Below are 16,588 nucleotides of genomic sequence, written 5' to 3'. Positions count from 1 at the left end.
TGGTGCAGACTTAACAGCATTAAGTCCACTTGGTTTATTTAGTATTGTTACCTAGTCTGTGAAACACAGCACATGTCAACTACACCAATAACCAAGTATTTATGGCAATAAACAACCTAAAAATAACAGTCTCATTTCACTTTCTCCCCCCTCATTTACTTGATTTGAATAGAAGGTTTAAAATCAGGCTCGTCACGCCAAAAAATGTAGCAAAATAAGATATAAATCAATTCAGTGTATCTGTTTTTCCTAATGCAGCGACACTAACTGCTCCCTCCGAAGCCCAGCACTGCACACTCTGTTTGTCAGGTACTAAACCACCTTTAAGATAAAGCTTTTTTATGTTAAATACAGTATAGCTGATCTAGGCTGGAAATTATAAGGCACATACAATTTTTTTTTTAGAAAAACACACATTCCGATGTATTGTTACAATCATGATATTCTGGATGGCCCATCAAAAGACAAAAAGAATGAGAGTCCTCAAAATGCAGAAAAATACAGGGAAAAAAATCAGAAAAATGCCTAAACCAAAGAATAAAAGAGAACATAACACATTGATACAATGTACACAATGACAGCAATGATCAACTCTTCTCATTTCTTTGGCCAACAAGCAGAGACAATTGCAAAGCATTCTTCGTTTTGCACTGTAAATACCTGACTTTATTTAGATACAAAGATGTTTAGCACTGGATTGCCACAATACCTGAAATAAATAAATAAAAAGAACCCAAACAGGCTGATTATCTTCTGTGTTTTTAACAAAACAAAGCTGCCAAGTATTTGTTGTTGGAGAATTATGAGAGAAGTAGCTACAAAAATTATGAACTAGAACAACATCTGAGAAGAGAATAGTAGTTAAGGAACATATGAAACCAAGTGGCAACAGTTCTAGGCATTTATTCCAATATCTTAGAAAAGAAAAATAAAAATATTCTTCATTGCATCACCATTTAAAGACAGAAAACCAAATTTTTAACTTAAGCCAAACGAAGATGTGAATTGTTTCCTTATTTTTCTTTCCATTTGAAGCCTTGTTTATTCACAGTAAAACCAGACCCCACTGGTACAGTTTTTAAGTCACAAGGAGCACTGTTCCCTTCTCTCCTCTGGAAAACTACTCTGTCCTACAATATCTCCAGCTCCTCCCCTCAAAAAAAATTTTTTTCAAAAAAAGAAGAAAAAAAAAAAAATCCCACTTTTCAGTGCCTTTTTAAATTGCAGAACAGAATAGGACCAGTAGCACTGAGTTCAGGGCATGCATCCCTCCCCCCATGCTCAGCCAGGACAAAGAACATTCCATAGTTATTCCAAATCCACCTTAAGGCAAATAGATACGAAGTTTTCTATCTCTTCCTAAATTTTTTTTTTTACTTTCCAAACTTCAATTACGAACCTGAAATTCAGTAAACGAACATTCAGCATAAAAAATGCTTTAACCAAAAAGAAGAAATAAACAGGAAATGCTTTTTCCCAACAATAATTAATTCCATTCATTCCATTAATTCTACCTACATTTCATTAAAGCATTTCATGTGTTTTCAAAACAAATTGCAAGTTTTTTGGCAACTTTTTTTTTTTTAATAAAAATCCAGACAGTGTTCTCTGTTTGCAATCAGAACCACAACCTTAGTGCAATATTATATTTATTTCTTACAGTAATTTTGGTTGCCATACAAGAGTATTAAGGATTGGGGAAAAGTGCAAGTTACAGGAGCTTGTTTTTTTTAATCAGTTGAAATAAGAGGAATTAAAGCACAAAAATTACAGCAACATAGATAACGTGAACACAAGTTGTTACACAAACTATAGCGAGAAACATATTAATATCTAGAAAAGAAAAGAAAAAATGTAATGGAAAAATTATCAATATTTGTGGCTCATACACATAATCATCGCCAGATTAACTGGGTAATGCTTTTTAAGAACTGAGAAAAAAGAAAAAGAATTCACTATTTTTTTATTAACTTAAGTACCACAAATAATTAACTTTTTGTGATATGTAAATTCTGTAAATCAACAGTCACATCTAGTAATTTTATAATATATGAATTAAACTTAAAATGTTCTCAGACACCTAGGGCAAGGAGTCTGTGCAGTTATACACAATTTACATCTTGTAGGATTTTGGTATTGTATACACAAATATTACAGAAACTAGGCATGTAAATGCAATTTATTTAAATTACAGTATATAAACAAAAGTTGATCCTAAAACCCAGAATATCATAGATCTCTAACGACTTGTTTTTCACTATCAGAGTAGCATGAAAGAAATGGGTCTTCTCTCCTCCCCCCCAACATTTCCAGACTGGTGAGAACACTCAGAGGTGATGTCGTTATCTGTTACTATTGCTTTCTGTAGCCAAACCATCCCCCAATTAGAGACCAATTCATCTTGGCAGAGGTGTATTTTCGTGGTGAAAGTAGGTCCTCTCAGGTCTCCTTACCTTCATTTTGTAAGACACAGCGTAAAAAATCAACTATTTTGTTGGCTCTTTAACGTGTTCAACCTCTGTTCTACTCCTTGCATTGTACCTACTCTTTCATTGCCTGAAAAGATGCACGAGAGCAAGAAACACACTTGTGTAAGAAAGGGATGATGTCAACTGGAATTTAAAAGGTGTGTCAGCACTTGTTCAACAGAAATTCAACAAGGTTGTGATTCAAAAGCAGCTTAAAAGTCAACTTCTACATTTTCTTTTACTACTGTTATTCTTTAATGTATTTCTGGCACATGTTATAGAGGTAATAGCAACTATACCCAAAGAAACAAAACAAACCAAAAACAAACAAACAAACAAACAAAAAAAGAAAAAAGAGCATGGCATTAGTGGTTTATTTACTGAATTCTTTTGTATCACCAAATGGAAGACAAAGATGGCTAAATTACCATTTTTTTCTCTTCTTAAAGTATGTGATGGCCTCAAGTTGCCAGCATCAACTATCTGAGTGGAACTGCCATTTTCTACACCACCTATGGAAAAATTCAGTACTCTTGGAAGGAAAATGACTTAGTACTTCATTTTTTTTATTACAAGGTTCCTTGGAACTTTCAAATACAAATATAGAGTAGCAACAGATGTTAGGTCAAAATATTTGTTGTTCCATAAAGGGGGCAGGAGGCTAAATAAGTTTTTTTTTGTGAGTATCCAATGTGTTGGTAACTACAACCACTTTTGAAGAAATATTCATCCTCCTCTGTAGAAGTTCTAGCAAAGATAGAAAATATAACACAGCTCTGCTGGTTCAGATGCATCCAAATGAGGTTGATTTTAAAAAGGTCAAGACTTTATAATTATTCCACAGAAATAGTAGTAAACCACAAAAAGTGTTTTTTTTTTTTTTTTTTTTTTTTTTTTCCTTGTTTTTAACTTCCTAGCACTGAAGTGGCACAAAGGCTGCCCAGTAGACCAGCCACTTATTTTCTTAAAATATTGTGCTTATAAACTATCTGTACAACTATTTAAACTTGCAGTAAAGAAAGATATTTAAAATGCTAAACTTTATGTACTCATACTAGGGCTGTTGCAGACCTAATTAGACATTTGTTTGTGAGCAAAAAATAATCACAATAAAAAAATTAGAGATAGGCTGGACCATATCAAGGACCATATCAAGGAAAGAAAGTCAGGTACCTTGTAAAATGTAAGAGAACCTGAAAGTATGGTAGGTAGGCAGTTTAGCCATCCACACTCAATTTACCCACCTTGAACATCTTGAATATTCTGTCCATAAAGACCTACAAAACTCACAGATATTCAGAGGTGTTAATTACAAGGGGAGTCCAAACATGTAGAGAGAGACTTGTTAACTTTAAAATTTATGTCAAAAAAATAAAAAAGAAATTTTTTTTAAAAGTCATGTGAACCAAATGTGGGTGTTTCTCCCCTGCTGACTGAAGTCTCCTGGAAAGCTCTCTCTGCCCCCAGAACCCAGCCCTGGTTTCTGGCAGGGTAAACACATCTGTCCTGCCAAAGAAAGGATGAGCAGCATCCACCTCCCCCCAGCACCCAGCCTGTGCCTGTCAAGAAGCCAATACCTGTTAACAGTGATAAAATGAGACACTGGAGCCCTCCCCAAACCTCTTGGGCTCTTGGAATACATGCATCCTGAGACACTCTACAGCTCTTTCCATCTTGGTGTCACCTTTTTGTCTTTTTTTTTTTTTTTTTTAAACAAGCTGAAACATTTCCATTTCTAACAGGCTGAAATCCTAAAATCCTGGCACCCTTCCCACTGACTTCAATGGGAGCATTCATCTGCCTTTTTCCTTCTTTTTTGGCCTGATGTTGAAAATAACTAAGCACTTACCACTCACTGAATTAAACAGCACCTCTCAGGGCCCAGCATATTTGAGTGTCCGACTGTTGAGTCCAAAAGATGCATCTGCACATGACCCAAAATTTTTCCCGGCTTGTGGAGTTCACATTGTGAATTAGCAGTGGTTTAGCTGGTTGAAAACTGGGGATCTCAGGTTCAAACTAGCTTCATTTTGTTGTACCTCTAAGTGTGCATCCCTCCTTGGGTTTTATGCAACATCTGCATTATCTTACAGGTCAAGTCAATGGAGCGTATATTGAACTTGTTCTGCCACCTTGGAAGAGTGCTAAATATAACTCCAGAAATAAAGAAATACCAGGTAAAACAGAGCAAGGTTACCTTTGAACTACTTCCAGCAGAACAACCAGCTTCACTGCCAATAAATCAGAGAGCTAAACCAATAAAAAAGAGTAACATGAACTCCTGTACCCATCTCAATATCATGCCTCTGCTCCTAAAAAAAAATGGGTTTGAATGGTAATGAAGCAACCTGTACTCTTAAAATGAGCCAAGAGTTGGGGAAGGAAGCCTGCTCGGAGACTGAAGGTCAAGAAGAGAAAAAAATAAAATTCAATTATTTTTTCTTTTTCTCAATAAAAAAAGCCCTGAAATGTTTGCAATTTGAAACGGAAGGAAAAGCAGTACATCACGATCCCAGCAAAGGGCATCAAGAGATAGTATTTTTGAAGTTAACAATTGTCTCTCTCTCATATCTCCCCACAACTTTGAAATAAAATGGCCCCACTTACTTTAACATCTTTAGATTTGTGTTTGGGCATGTAGCATACAGTCTGCATCACCTGAGTACCAGGAATTCAACTGTTTTTCCCTTCCCCATCCCCCAATTTTGCTGGCACTCGCAGACACACAAGGCATTTGGGGTATGTCAGTACCAGCCCATCTCTAGTTATCAACAGAAGTTTGTGAGGCAAAATAGCTATTCTTATCTGTCCAGCAGCTGCTTCAAAGCTCTTTCTATATTCATTCTGTGCCCAACTCTAGTCACTCCAAGGTCTATCAGATCTTCCTTCTGTAGATTTGGTAAATGTGTGCCATCTATTTCATTGTCCATGAATGTTTCTTTATGTTCACCTAAGTTTAAACTTTCCAACCAATCTGCCACATCTGGTTTAGTCCACAGGTGGACAGGCTTAGTTGTAAAAGGCTTATTTGAGATTGGCTGTTGTAATATTGAGGGAGAAGGAGACCTGCTGCGCCCTGTGGTCAAGCCAAATAAGTCCCCAGAAGGGGGCTGGCTAGGTAGGCTAAATACATCAGACAGAGTTGGAGAAGGAGATGAAGCTGAAGCAGAAGCAGTCAGAGAGGCAGGTATGATGTCTTTATTAATCTCTGTTGGTGAAACCACAGGGCTTGGAGCATGTCTTGCTCCTGAGGTCCTACTGTCATAGTCTGGGGACCTGCTCTGCAGTGTGATCGGCTGGCTGGCTCCGGGTCGGACAGTGAAAGTGATTGTTGTACTTCGTGTACCTGAGACAGTACTCATGACTTCCGTGCTCCTGCAATTGCAAACAGACAGGGAGAGTTAGATCTGGCAGCCAGCGGCTGCAAGGCTCAACATGTAGTACTTACTGCACGGAAATGCTTGAATATTTCCATTTTTTAGTGAGTCACATCAAGTTAAAAGTAGAAAAAATTATATTATGAAATCTTCCCTGGAAAAGGACAACCAACGGTAAGCCATAGTTCAAAACAAAACCTTTACTTATGAGCAGTGCAGAAAAACACCTCCCATAGCAAATTCTTCCTTTCTGAAGCCACACCAAATTAACTCCTGGTTAAACGAGAAACACCAAGTGGATCAAGCACATGAGCACTTTGTGTTCCCTGTGAAGTGTGATCAGGAGTTGACCTTCCAGTCGTCATGTGGAGGGTTGGGATCCTTCAGCTTTAACCCACTGGTTTTACATATAACATGGTTAATAATAGTTGTAGAAAGTTTCAGAAGCAATGGATTTTGGATCTTTGGGCATCTACCCAGTGAATTTTATGGTATGTTTATATTATAATGGCCAGTCTTCGCGAGCGAAGATTTGGGAAAGGTCATTAACCCTTCGAGCCTGCGCAGTGGATTTTTTAGGTGAGACCCAGCGTGCGCTGAACTGAGCCCACCCTTTAATCCTGAGGTTCATCTGCCGGGGCCAAGCAAGCTTGGACAGTGGCAGTGAGGGTCTCAGGACGTAGGTTTGTTTAGAGTGACCTTCTCTTAGATGGATTGCCACACAGGGCTAACGAGCTCCATCTGCCCGGGGGGCCGGGAATCGAACCCGGGTCGCAGCGGTGAGAGTCCTGCACCCTAACCACTAGACCACCAGAGGCCCCATGTTTATATTATAGGGTATGTTTATAGTCCCATTTGTTCACTGAACATGCCCCACAAGCTCCTCTTACTTCTCTTTCTATTCAGCCGGACTTTTTGTGCTTTAAACATGAAACACTCCCTCTAAGGTTCCTAAAAAGACTTTGTGACCATTTCCTTCTACACAGAAATTATACTTTGGCAGTTTCACTACAAAATTAAGGAGACAAATCCTTGCTCCCGTGCATGCCCAGAGGTGATGTAGTTGTGATCAAGTTTTGCCTAAAGAAAATTAATTTCAGATTACAAACTAAGCAGGCATGAGATGCTCGCTCTGATGCCCAGGCTGACAGGGCGGGTGAAGGAGCAGGCAGGTCTGCTTTTGCCTGGTGGCTACAGAAGCAAATTTAGAAGGTTTGGGTCTGTTCATATCACAAAATGCTTAACCCCACAGCCCTCATTCCCATGAGCAGAGTCTGCCAGTCAACGTGTGTGCTCTTCAGGACCTTCCACAGAACTCTTGAGTGCCTTGAGCTCTAGAGTTTTTCACTTCAAAAATATCCTGCCAACTGGGAAAACCTTCAGACAACTAACTTAAAGCACTTGCAGACCAAAGCAGGGATTTATTTATCCTTGAAGCAATGTCATGGACTCCAGGGGATGATCTGGTTGATGCTGTAGTGAGATTTCCACCCTGGATCCTGACTGAAGCCCTCTGTTTCTGAGTGCCACATTTCTCCCAGGCCTGACATGTCCTACCTGGGCAGAACTGAAGATAACTTGGGTGCATGATGTCACATACAATGCTTCCATTAATCCTGCAGATTCACTGCTGTGCAGAAAGATCTTATGGAGCCAAAGGAAGACCAGGGTTCTGGAGCCCCTACAGTTAAAGTGCTGGTATGGAAGAAACTGTGGCCTCAATTCTAAGTCACTGCTTAAACCTTTTGTGTTAATTGCCACCAAATGAAGTACCAAAAATGATCCACAGAGCAGGGGGCAAACTCTACCTCTGTTGTCTCTGAGGTGTGTCCCCCCACCACTAAATGTGCTGTATGAGAGACCCTCTTGTGTTCCTCTGCCCTGAGTAATCAGGGTGGCTTTTTTCCTTTCAGCAGAGCACTGGGACTGCTGGGAAGGGAGATGTGGCACATAGGGTTATCCTGCCTCACTGGGTCTATTCCCCAGCGCCATGTAATTGGGAAGGCCCATGGAAGGGGGCAGTTTGGCTTTGGTCACTCACATTCTGCCTAGAAGAGTGGTTAAAATTTTAAATAAAAAGATGGTGGTACTTCTTCACCACCTACCCTAACCTACTCCCCTTGGGACGTACCAAAATGAAGAAACATAGGCAGCTCACCAGAGGCGTTGATAAAAGTCAGGTTATTAATCCCTTTCTCTCACACTGCAGCCCCAGTAGCCCTGACCTGGAGACCTCCTTCAGTGATTTCTTGCTTGGCTGCTGGCTGTGGTGAGCTCTGACAGCCACACACTCCCTGCATCCCCTCTGGGGCTCTGGTACAAAATAAACCATCCCAGACACCAGGTAACTGCAGCACTGCCACTCCAATATTCCCAGCACACGCTCCTGACATGGGGAGTCCCATTCAAACAAAGCTCCAACACCGTGTTATTAGAAAAGCACTAAGAACAATTTCTTGGAGCACATATATCTTATTCACATGAACAATGCCACTGATTTCCCAAAGGTTGTTCCATATACTTCAATGGGACCTGAAAGATTGGTACTTTGCTTAAACCCCAGTAGGAACAACACTTCTGGCACTTATGGCTTTGTAATTTGACAAAGAAAGGAAACACTTGGCAAGGTTTTGACTGTTTCCTGTGATTTTTCAGAGCTTAATGGCTCTCGTTGTCTTCTAGGGCTGGAGCTAAGCATTCATACAAATAAAAAATCTATGGCAAGAAACTATTAAATCCTACTAACCAAGGGAAGCAAGTTATTTCTACCTACTTTACCTTAGCATGAGGAGTCTCACACTCATTACTAAGGCATGATATAATTTTAAATGAACAAAAAAACCTGCTTTGAAAAAGGCTGGGGTAGTGAGGGCAAGAAAAGCAGAATGAGCTTTGTAAAAATGTGGAAATTAATCCCTGATCTTTACCTGCAATCGCTCTTCTACTTAACTTTCCTGTCTTGCAAATACTAGAAATTATGGTTTTGCATTCACACCCCTCATGACAACATCAAATGGATGACGAAAATCCATGTTCATTTATGCTAGATGATGAGAGATAACTTTTATTAATTGACTGACAGCTCCAGGCTCAGTGTTCACCTTCTGCTTTGTAACTCAATTTTGCTGCTTCTCTTCTATTTTGTTCCTCTTATAGACTCCCTGTCCATCCCCGCTCAGGAAATCACTGTCACTGTTCCTTTAAATAAAGCATATTAAACCACTAAAACAAAACCTCCCAAAGTAAAGTGTGTGTTCTTATTTTAAGCATTCCTTAGCTACCGTTCTCTACCCTTCTCAGCCCCACAGGCAGGAATACTGGGTGAGCAAAGTAACCCAGGCATTGTGGTCCATTGCCTTCTGTCAAATGAGTTGTGCAGCTCTTCTAAATATTAAACCTTTTATCCAGTAGCTCAGGAGTATTTCTTTAACATGGACAGGCTCAATCCTACAGCAACACCCCTTTTTTTTCAAGAAGGTTATTAGTTCTTCTTCTGGGGACCCCTGGTGGTCTAGCGGTCAGGATGCAGCACTCTCACCGCTGCGGCCCAGGTTCGATTCCTGGTCAAAGAAACTCCCCCGGGCAGATGGAGCTCGTCAACCCTGTAAGGCCATCCATCTAAGAGAAGGTCACTCTAAACAAACCTACGTCCTGAGGACCTCGCTGCCACTGTCCAAGCTTGCTGGCCCCGGAAGATGAACCTTAGGATTAAAGGGTGGGCTCAGTTCAGCGCACGCTGTGTCTCACCTAAAAAATCCATTGCGCAGGCTCGAAGGGTAAAGACCTTTCCCAAATCTTCGCTCACGAAGACTGACCATACTTATACTTATTAGTTCTACACAATTTGGAACATGGACAAGTCTGTGGGTCTTGGACCCCACTGCTGCAGCAGCTCTCCTGTTTCAGGGCAAAGTTTTAACTACAGGAACTTGAGGTCACCCTTGCCTCCAAAATTATTCAGCAACCTGCAAGAGTGAGACTGTGCTCAGTTCCCAGCTGCTGTGCTTCAGCCAGCTCTGCTCCCAGCACAGCCCTCTAGTGAAGGTCACAAAAGTCTGCTGAAGCCCACAGTAGCACTTCCAGGCTTTCACTTCCAAGCCTTTAATTCCAAGACTATTTTTTTCATTCTTTTCCTCTTTTTTTCACCTGACATATCAACTCCAGCACATTATAGAGACTGCTGCACTGTAATTGTAATCCAAGGGAAAAAATAAGGATCTTTATGTAACTCCTATGCATCCTAAATTATAATTTACGACATCTCCAATACAATCTGTGGTGCAGACACAGCCTTGAAACCATCATCTGTCTTGCATTTTCTGGTTGATTTGTATCCTGGTCAATAAGGAGCAAGTACATTCCAGCTGGAAAGCAGGCATGGTTTGTTGTGTTATGGGTTTTCCAGATTTTTAATAAGAGCAATTTCTTATGCCTTATTTGATCATCTGTTATCCTAAAAACATTAAATCCATATTAAACCTGCCAAACCCCAAATTTCATTTTAAAAAAGGTGAAAAGTCTGATAATTATTTTAAATAAAATGTGTTCTATTTGAATCAGCATATGGTAGTAATTTATAAACATTTACTACTGTGAGCCTGCACTGATTGCAATGCCCATTATGTTGCCTCATATAAAAATCAAAATATATAACCTATGTGACACAATGCCTCCAAGTATAAAAGCCATCAACTCAGCTTGTAGGTAAGAAATTATTTTTAAATTTTAGATTATATTTGCAAGATTCAAATTTACTGTTAATATCAGAAGCAAATCAGTGGAAGAGGGCATGGTGGGGCAGCTCCCATGGAAATACCCCAAAAAACATCATGCTCAGCTCATGGGAGCTGTTTTATCCTGCAACTTGGCAAAAGACTTGCTGGTTCTGACACAGCTCTTCCATTGTATCAGAGAAAATACATCTTAACAACCAAGAGAAGCAACAAGTGGTTCCTCCACAGAGGTACCGAGAGAAATTAACTTCTTAGATTTCTGAGACCACACAAACCCCAGACTTTGCCTTCATCTCTCCTAGTATTTTTACTTTCTTTTTGAACTGTCAAAGGAAAATTGTATGGTAGGAAAGTAAGACAATAATTGTCTGTTTTGGGGGAAGATGAAGAACAAGGGCTGACGTGATGACTGGCAGGATACAGAACTTCTCATAATAGTGTTATTTTAGGGAGAAGAATTGAGGGATGCTTGGTGTCTGTTGAGAGTAATACTGTGCAGTTGGAGGGAAGAATAATCAGGAGGGTCTGTGGGAGTCTGTCTGCTCCAAAGTTTCCATGTGAATAACACAATCAGCAGAAAAGAGATGATGCTGATGAGGGGCACGGGGCCAGGAGACAGCCCCAGCCCTCTCTTCCAGAGCTGCAGGGAAAAGGGAACCTGGAATGGGAAAGGGGGGGAATCCCACAGGTTCCAGGGAGGAAAGAGTTAACAGTGACGACTTAATGATATCAAGGGATGGTTTGCCTTTACTTTTAGCCTCACATGGGTGTATAAAACCGCAGTAATCATCCCTCCACATCTCTCCATCTCCAAAGATCCAGCAGAATTTGGGCGTCTTTGAAAATTCACACCCCTTTAGATGTTCAGACATAAGTTCAGGAATCTTCTCTTACATTCTCACGTTATTAAAAATTTTCTGAATACTTCTTTGATGAATGTGGCTTTTATTTCACATTGAAATGCCATCCTACTCCTGGTTTTAAGATGGCTATCATTTCTGGATTAGGCTGATCTAATTCACATTGCACTGTGTAACAAAGTCAACACCAAAGTCACTAAAATGCAATAACAATGAGTTTAAAAGAAGCAGAATGTACAATATAGAATATTCTATGCTTTATGGTCGGCACTTACTTCATGGCACTTCAGCATGACCCTCCTCTGAGAATAGCAGTCATGACAGCAAATAAAAATGACAAAATGGAATGACTGAAACACTGCAGAAATTAGTAACAAAGCAAGCAATCCTGTGAAATTGGCTGACAAATGGTTAACAACATGAAATGAGTCTACTGAGAGAGCAGTCAAGTGAAAAATCAGGGCTTGAGAACTATCCCACCTATTTCATCAACTACAAGACCCAGACATCCTTTACAACAAACCAGATGTAGGATCAGTCCTTGGATTGCTACTAAGCAAGATTTGCTTCTAAGTTCAGTTCTGCCTTACCTGTTTGTGAAAAAAACAGGAACTTTTCCAGATACTGGTGAAAAAAATAATTCAGAGACGGCCAAAACTACTGGCCATGGACAGTTCCACTTTTAAAACTTGTTGTTCCAACACAGTACAGGTTATTTTTCCTAGAGGACTCAATTCTGCCTGGTTAAGCGTCCTCCACAACTCCCACATTTATAATGAGCATTTCCTACTACCAGAAGTGACGCCAGCTCACCCCAGAGGCCACAGGAACATTGTGCAAACACAGCCAGAAGAACACAAGCACTGTTTGAACTAGAAATTGTTTCTCCCTGTGGCAAAGCTACTGATCATTTTGCTACGCTGGGAGGGAGCAGTGGCAGTTGCTGTTCATTATTCTTTATTAATACTCGGAGCCAGAATGCTGTTTTTGCTGGGGGCTGTGTTTTCTCTCCCCAGCAGCCACAGGGTCTATCCTGTGTTAATCACGCTGACATTATTCAGGGGGTCTCAAAGGCTTGCACTTGATCACCATGTTGCTACGCAACTGCCGGCTTCACAGACAGAGCCAGCACTCCTCCCTTCACCTGATAAAAATCCTGCCTTTCTCTTCTCCCCGATTCTTTTATCAGCTCCTTGTAAAAGCCAGTAGCCTCTCGAGTGAATTTATAGCACCACTGTATTTCTAACACCACAGTCGATACTACGTGTCCCGTCCTCCTCACTGAGAGCAGAGCGTCACCTGCCAAGGCAGGTGCTCCCTCCCTGGGTCTTCCCAGCGCTGTACATGAGCATATCCAAATTTGGAAATAGGAATCACAACCAGAGCTCCTCACTGGGGCTTTAGTTCTGGGTGTTTGGGTCCAACAGAGCCCCATATTCAAGCAGCCCTCAAGGTTTTCTACAAGAACGGGTGAGGAAAACCGGAGGGAGCGACGGTCAGATATTGGGACCTGACTACCTAGAGAGACCAGATTAAAATCTCTACCTATGGTCATAATTTCTTAAATTTCTTAAAGTAAATGATGGCCAAAATTGGGAGTGGAATCTCTGTTCTCAAACCTTCTGACCAAACTATGCTTTTATTAGTACAAAGTAAGCAAGTGCATCCTCTCGCTTCTTCCTCTTTTTCCTTCTCCTACCAGACTCCTTTTCCCTATCCCGTGGCTAGCCACTGCCACTGAGAAGCAGATGGTTTCCAGCCAAAGGTTTTCAGGCTTTATTTAAAAACCTTGAAACTTGATGTCTCCACAACAACCATGGAAAACTATAAATACCCTGTGTAAAATTATTGTTAAACCCGTGTGCAGAGAATAAAAGCAAGTTTAGGGTGGTTTTAATGTAATAACTGAGAAATTATGTTCAGTATTGTAGGATGATCTCTTCCTAATCCTCATTTATCAAAAATATACAAAAAAAGATATTTTTATGGGTTTCTGTGGCAAGAACTATCTACAGTTTAATTCACCCCTGTACTACCCTAACAGGGCAGTTGCTGTGAATGAACCACAACTGTATACCTACTGCAAAAGGCTGTGCAAAAGGAATTTTTTTGGATATTTAGGATTCCACTCTGGGCTATAACTTCATGTATGGGCCAATAAGTAACTACATATTTTTAATTTCATCAGGCTGCTTGGGCTGTGAACATCATCCAAGCAAACCTGTGAACGTTGTTCCTATTCATAACACTTCCCAATCCCTCTCCTTGGCTGAGGGAAGGGAACAGACATACTCATTTTTTATCATTTTTCCTTTAGCAGAGCCAACGAGTTGTTCTTTAATTTAGCAGAATCCATGCTTTTCATGAGCTAAAATTCCTTTTCTCCCTTTCTAATGCAACCTCACAGGGAAGGGCTGCAAGCTCTGCAATTGGCTGTCAGTATTAGAAAAAAACCCCAAGAAACTCTAGGAATTTTACCTTTAAAATTTAAATATTAGCTTTCATACTTGAAATTTTCACAAGGTGGTATTCGTTGGTCATAATATTTGACAGCTTTGTAAAAAATTGTGGCAGTTGTGCAAGTGGGCTAGAAAGGCTGTAATTTATTTAACTTCTAAAAGATAAGACAGGAGTAAAAGCAGTAAAAAGAAAAGCATTTACCAAGCATCAACAGCTTATGCTGCTCCCTCTTTCAGACTTCTTATCAAGCTGAGAAATTAATCCTCTCTCATCCACCCCCAGCATGTGGGGCTGGTTTTGCACAGGCAGAGGGGAAGGTCCTGCCTGGCTCCAGGGGGTGGAATCTGAATCTACAGCTGATCTTCTACATTTCCATTTCTCTACCTCACCCTTGTCGAGATGAAAAGGAATTGCCTGCAGCACCTTTCCAAACATACTTTTAATATCTGTGGGTAGCTGGTTCTCCTCTGCTGGCTCCCACATATCACTTCACTTAAAAAAGAGATACTGAGTAAACTTTTCTGATCATTTTAGCATCTTCAGTTAACCTCGTAATCAAAAAATAACATAATCATATCACTTTTGAAAACAGAACAAAACAAAATACAGCTCTCTTTCCTCCTGTTCCCACCGGGAATTCTATTTTCTCCCACGGTCAAATGGCAGCCAAGAGTTTTGCTGCTCTATTCCACTGCCAATTTATCCTATTTATTCCCTTATAGCTCTTTTGGCATTGTTACATCCCAGGATCCTCTCTCTGATTTGCAAAGATGTCTGTTTGGTTTTACTTTTCAGGAAAGAAGTAGGATTTCAGCCACGTTGAAATAATGCTTTGGGTGGTTTTGTTTCCAAATTGAGCCTCTAAAGAATTTGCCAAATCTGAATTGGACAGCATTACAAATTTATATTGCTTTTCTGTCCTTGAGCTTTTTGATTTTTTTTAAGTCAGATCTTTCTCTAAAATGTAACATATGGGGCTACTCTTACTTATGTAATAGTTTGCTTTCCTCCAATGAAGTAGTATAGTTTTTAATTTTTTCCCAGCCTTTATAATTTTTAAACATCTTTTCTCAAAAAAATGTATATTTACTTCTACTTTTCATTTTCCTCTCAGTAATGACAATACTTTGATATTTTTACAGTACATTGTAGTTGGTAGCTTCAGTTATTTTCTAATAAAATAGGGATGGTAAAGATCTCCACTGTAATCTGGAAATTCCTATCAGCTTAAAATTAAAAGATGATAAATAATATTATACACATGAAGGTAAAGGCAACATGGTCATGGGACTTAACAAGAAACACAGAATCATAGAATCATAGAATCAGTCAGGTTGGAAAAGACCCCTGAGATCAAGTCCAACCCTTGATGCAACACTGCCATGGTTACTAGGCCACATGATCAATGTCTAGCAAAAATAGTATTTTTTTTCATGTATGAAGGTTTTTCCTGTACAGCCAACTCAGTTTCTGCTCCAATTAGTCAAGTGCCACCGAAAAGAATTCCAGAATTTCAGTGTTTTATTTCCATTCCTTCATTCTAAAAATTGTATTACCCCCCTGTCACCAGTTTGATGACCTCCATCTTGCAGGAACCAATATGAATACCTGAGGCTGGGGCTGTTGATCATACTGTTTTCTGAATGAGCAATCATTTGCAATCAACAGAGCCATCCTTTCCTTAAAAATCAAATTATCTTCATGTATGCAAAGTATAGCAGCTTTTCAAAGACTGATTTACTTATTAACCAGCAGAATAATTCTAATAAAATTTATTTTTTTTTTTTTTTTTGGTGTTTTCCCCATTGGACTTAATGTCCCTGTTCCACAAAATTACTTGTACATTCCCCCAGTGGTGTCTGGCTTCTGCAACTTATCACTTAAGTACCTTTCGGAAACCACTTATACATGAATGTATTGCAGTGCCCTGTCAGGGACACCTCCTTCAACCTGTGAACATCAGGGACTATTCACTAACCAGAAAAAGGCAGAACTTAAACCCCCTAATACTAAGTGGCAGAGATGCTAAATTAACTTTTTAGTAATAACATGAACACCTCACAATGATTTCAATGAGTAATTTTCTAAAATAGCTTTATGCTTTATGGTAAAGTGGATTATGAGAGGCCTCAGCATGAATCAAATGGCACCACACAGTGAATGTGAAGGAACCCTAAGCAAAACCATGTTTTACCTGTTTGAAGCCAAAATAGCTTATGGGACTAAAGGAAAAATAAATTATCACCACATTTTAAAAGAAAAAAAAATTAAAGAGAAAAATACTGCTTAAAAAGAAATCCAAGTGACTCACATCGAAATGACTGAAAGGTTTGTGCAAACTGTCTTTAAAGTTGGAGAAGACTGAGAAAGCTCCTGTCCTATGGTGTAGGCTACACAAATATTGACAATGTAAGAAATTCTTGTCTGACATAGACTATTCATTAAGCAAATACATAGAACAGAGTACACTCTTCTTTAATCTACATGATTTATAATAATAATGGCCAGTCTTCGCGAGCGAAGATTTGGGAAAGGTCATTAACCCTTCAAGCCTGCGCAGTGGATTTTTTAGGTGAGACCCAGCGTGCGCTGAACTGAGCCCACCCTTTAATCCTGAGGTTCATCTGCCGGGGCCGAGCAAGCTTGGACAGTGGCAGTGAGGGTCTCAGAACGTAGGTTTGTTTAGAGTG

The 16,588-nt window shown here is 39.8% G+C and overlaps 1 protein-coding gene across 2 annotated transcripts in view; it reads right to left on the bottom strand.

Moving 5' to 3' along the window:
* Window positions 1-641: 641 nt before the first annotated feature.
* The window catches only part of SHANK2 (SH3 and multiple ankyrin repeat domains 2), a 330,841-nt gene continuing 314,894 nt past the window's right edge, over window positions 642-16,588 (bottom strand). For both annotated transcript variants that reach the window (XM_017826777.1, XM_017826778.1), the window contains one exon: window positions 642-5,843. In XM_017826777.1, coding sequence (XP_017682266.1) covers window positions 5,270-5,843 — 574 coding nt within the window. In that variant the 3' untranslated portion in view covers window positions 642-5,269. The remainder of the gene's footprint in view (window positions 5,844-16,588) is intronic.

The sequence above is a fragment of the Lepidothrix coronata genome, unplaced genomic scaffold, assembly GCF_001604755.1.
Source record: "Lepidothrix coronata isolate B3197 unplaced genomic scaffold, Lepidothrix_coronata-1.0 Scaffold130, whole genome shotgun sequence".
NCBI classification, from domain to species: Eukaryota; Metazoa; Chordata; class Aves; order Passeriformes; family Pipridae; genus Lepidothrix; species Lepidothrix coronata.
This window is presented reverse-complemented; position numbering and strand designations above follow the sequence as displayed.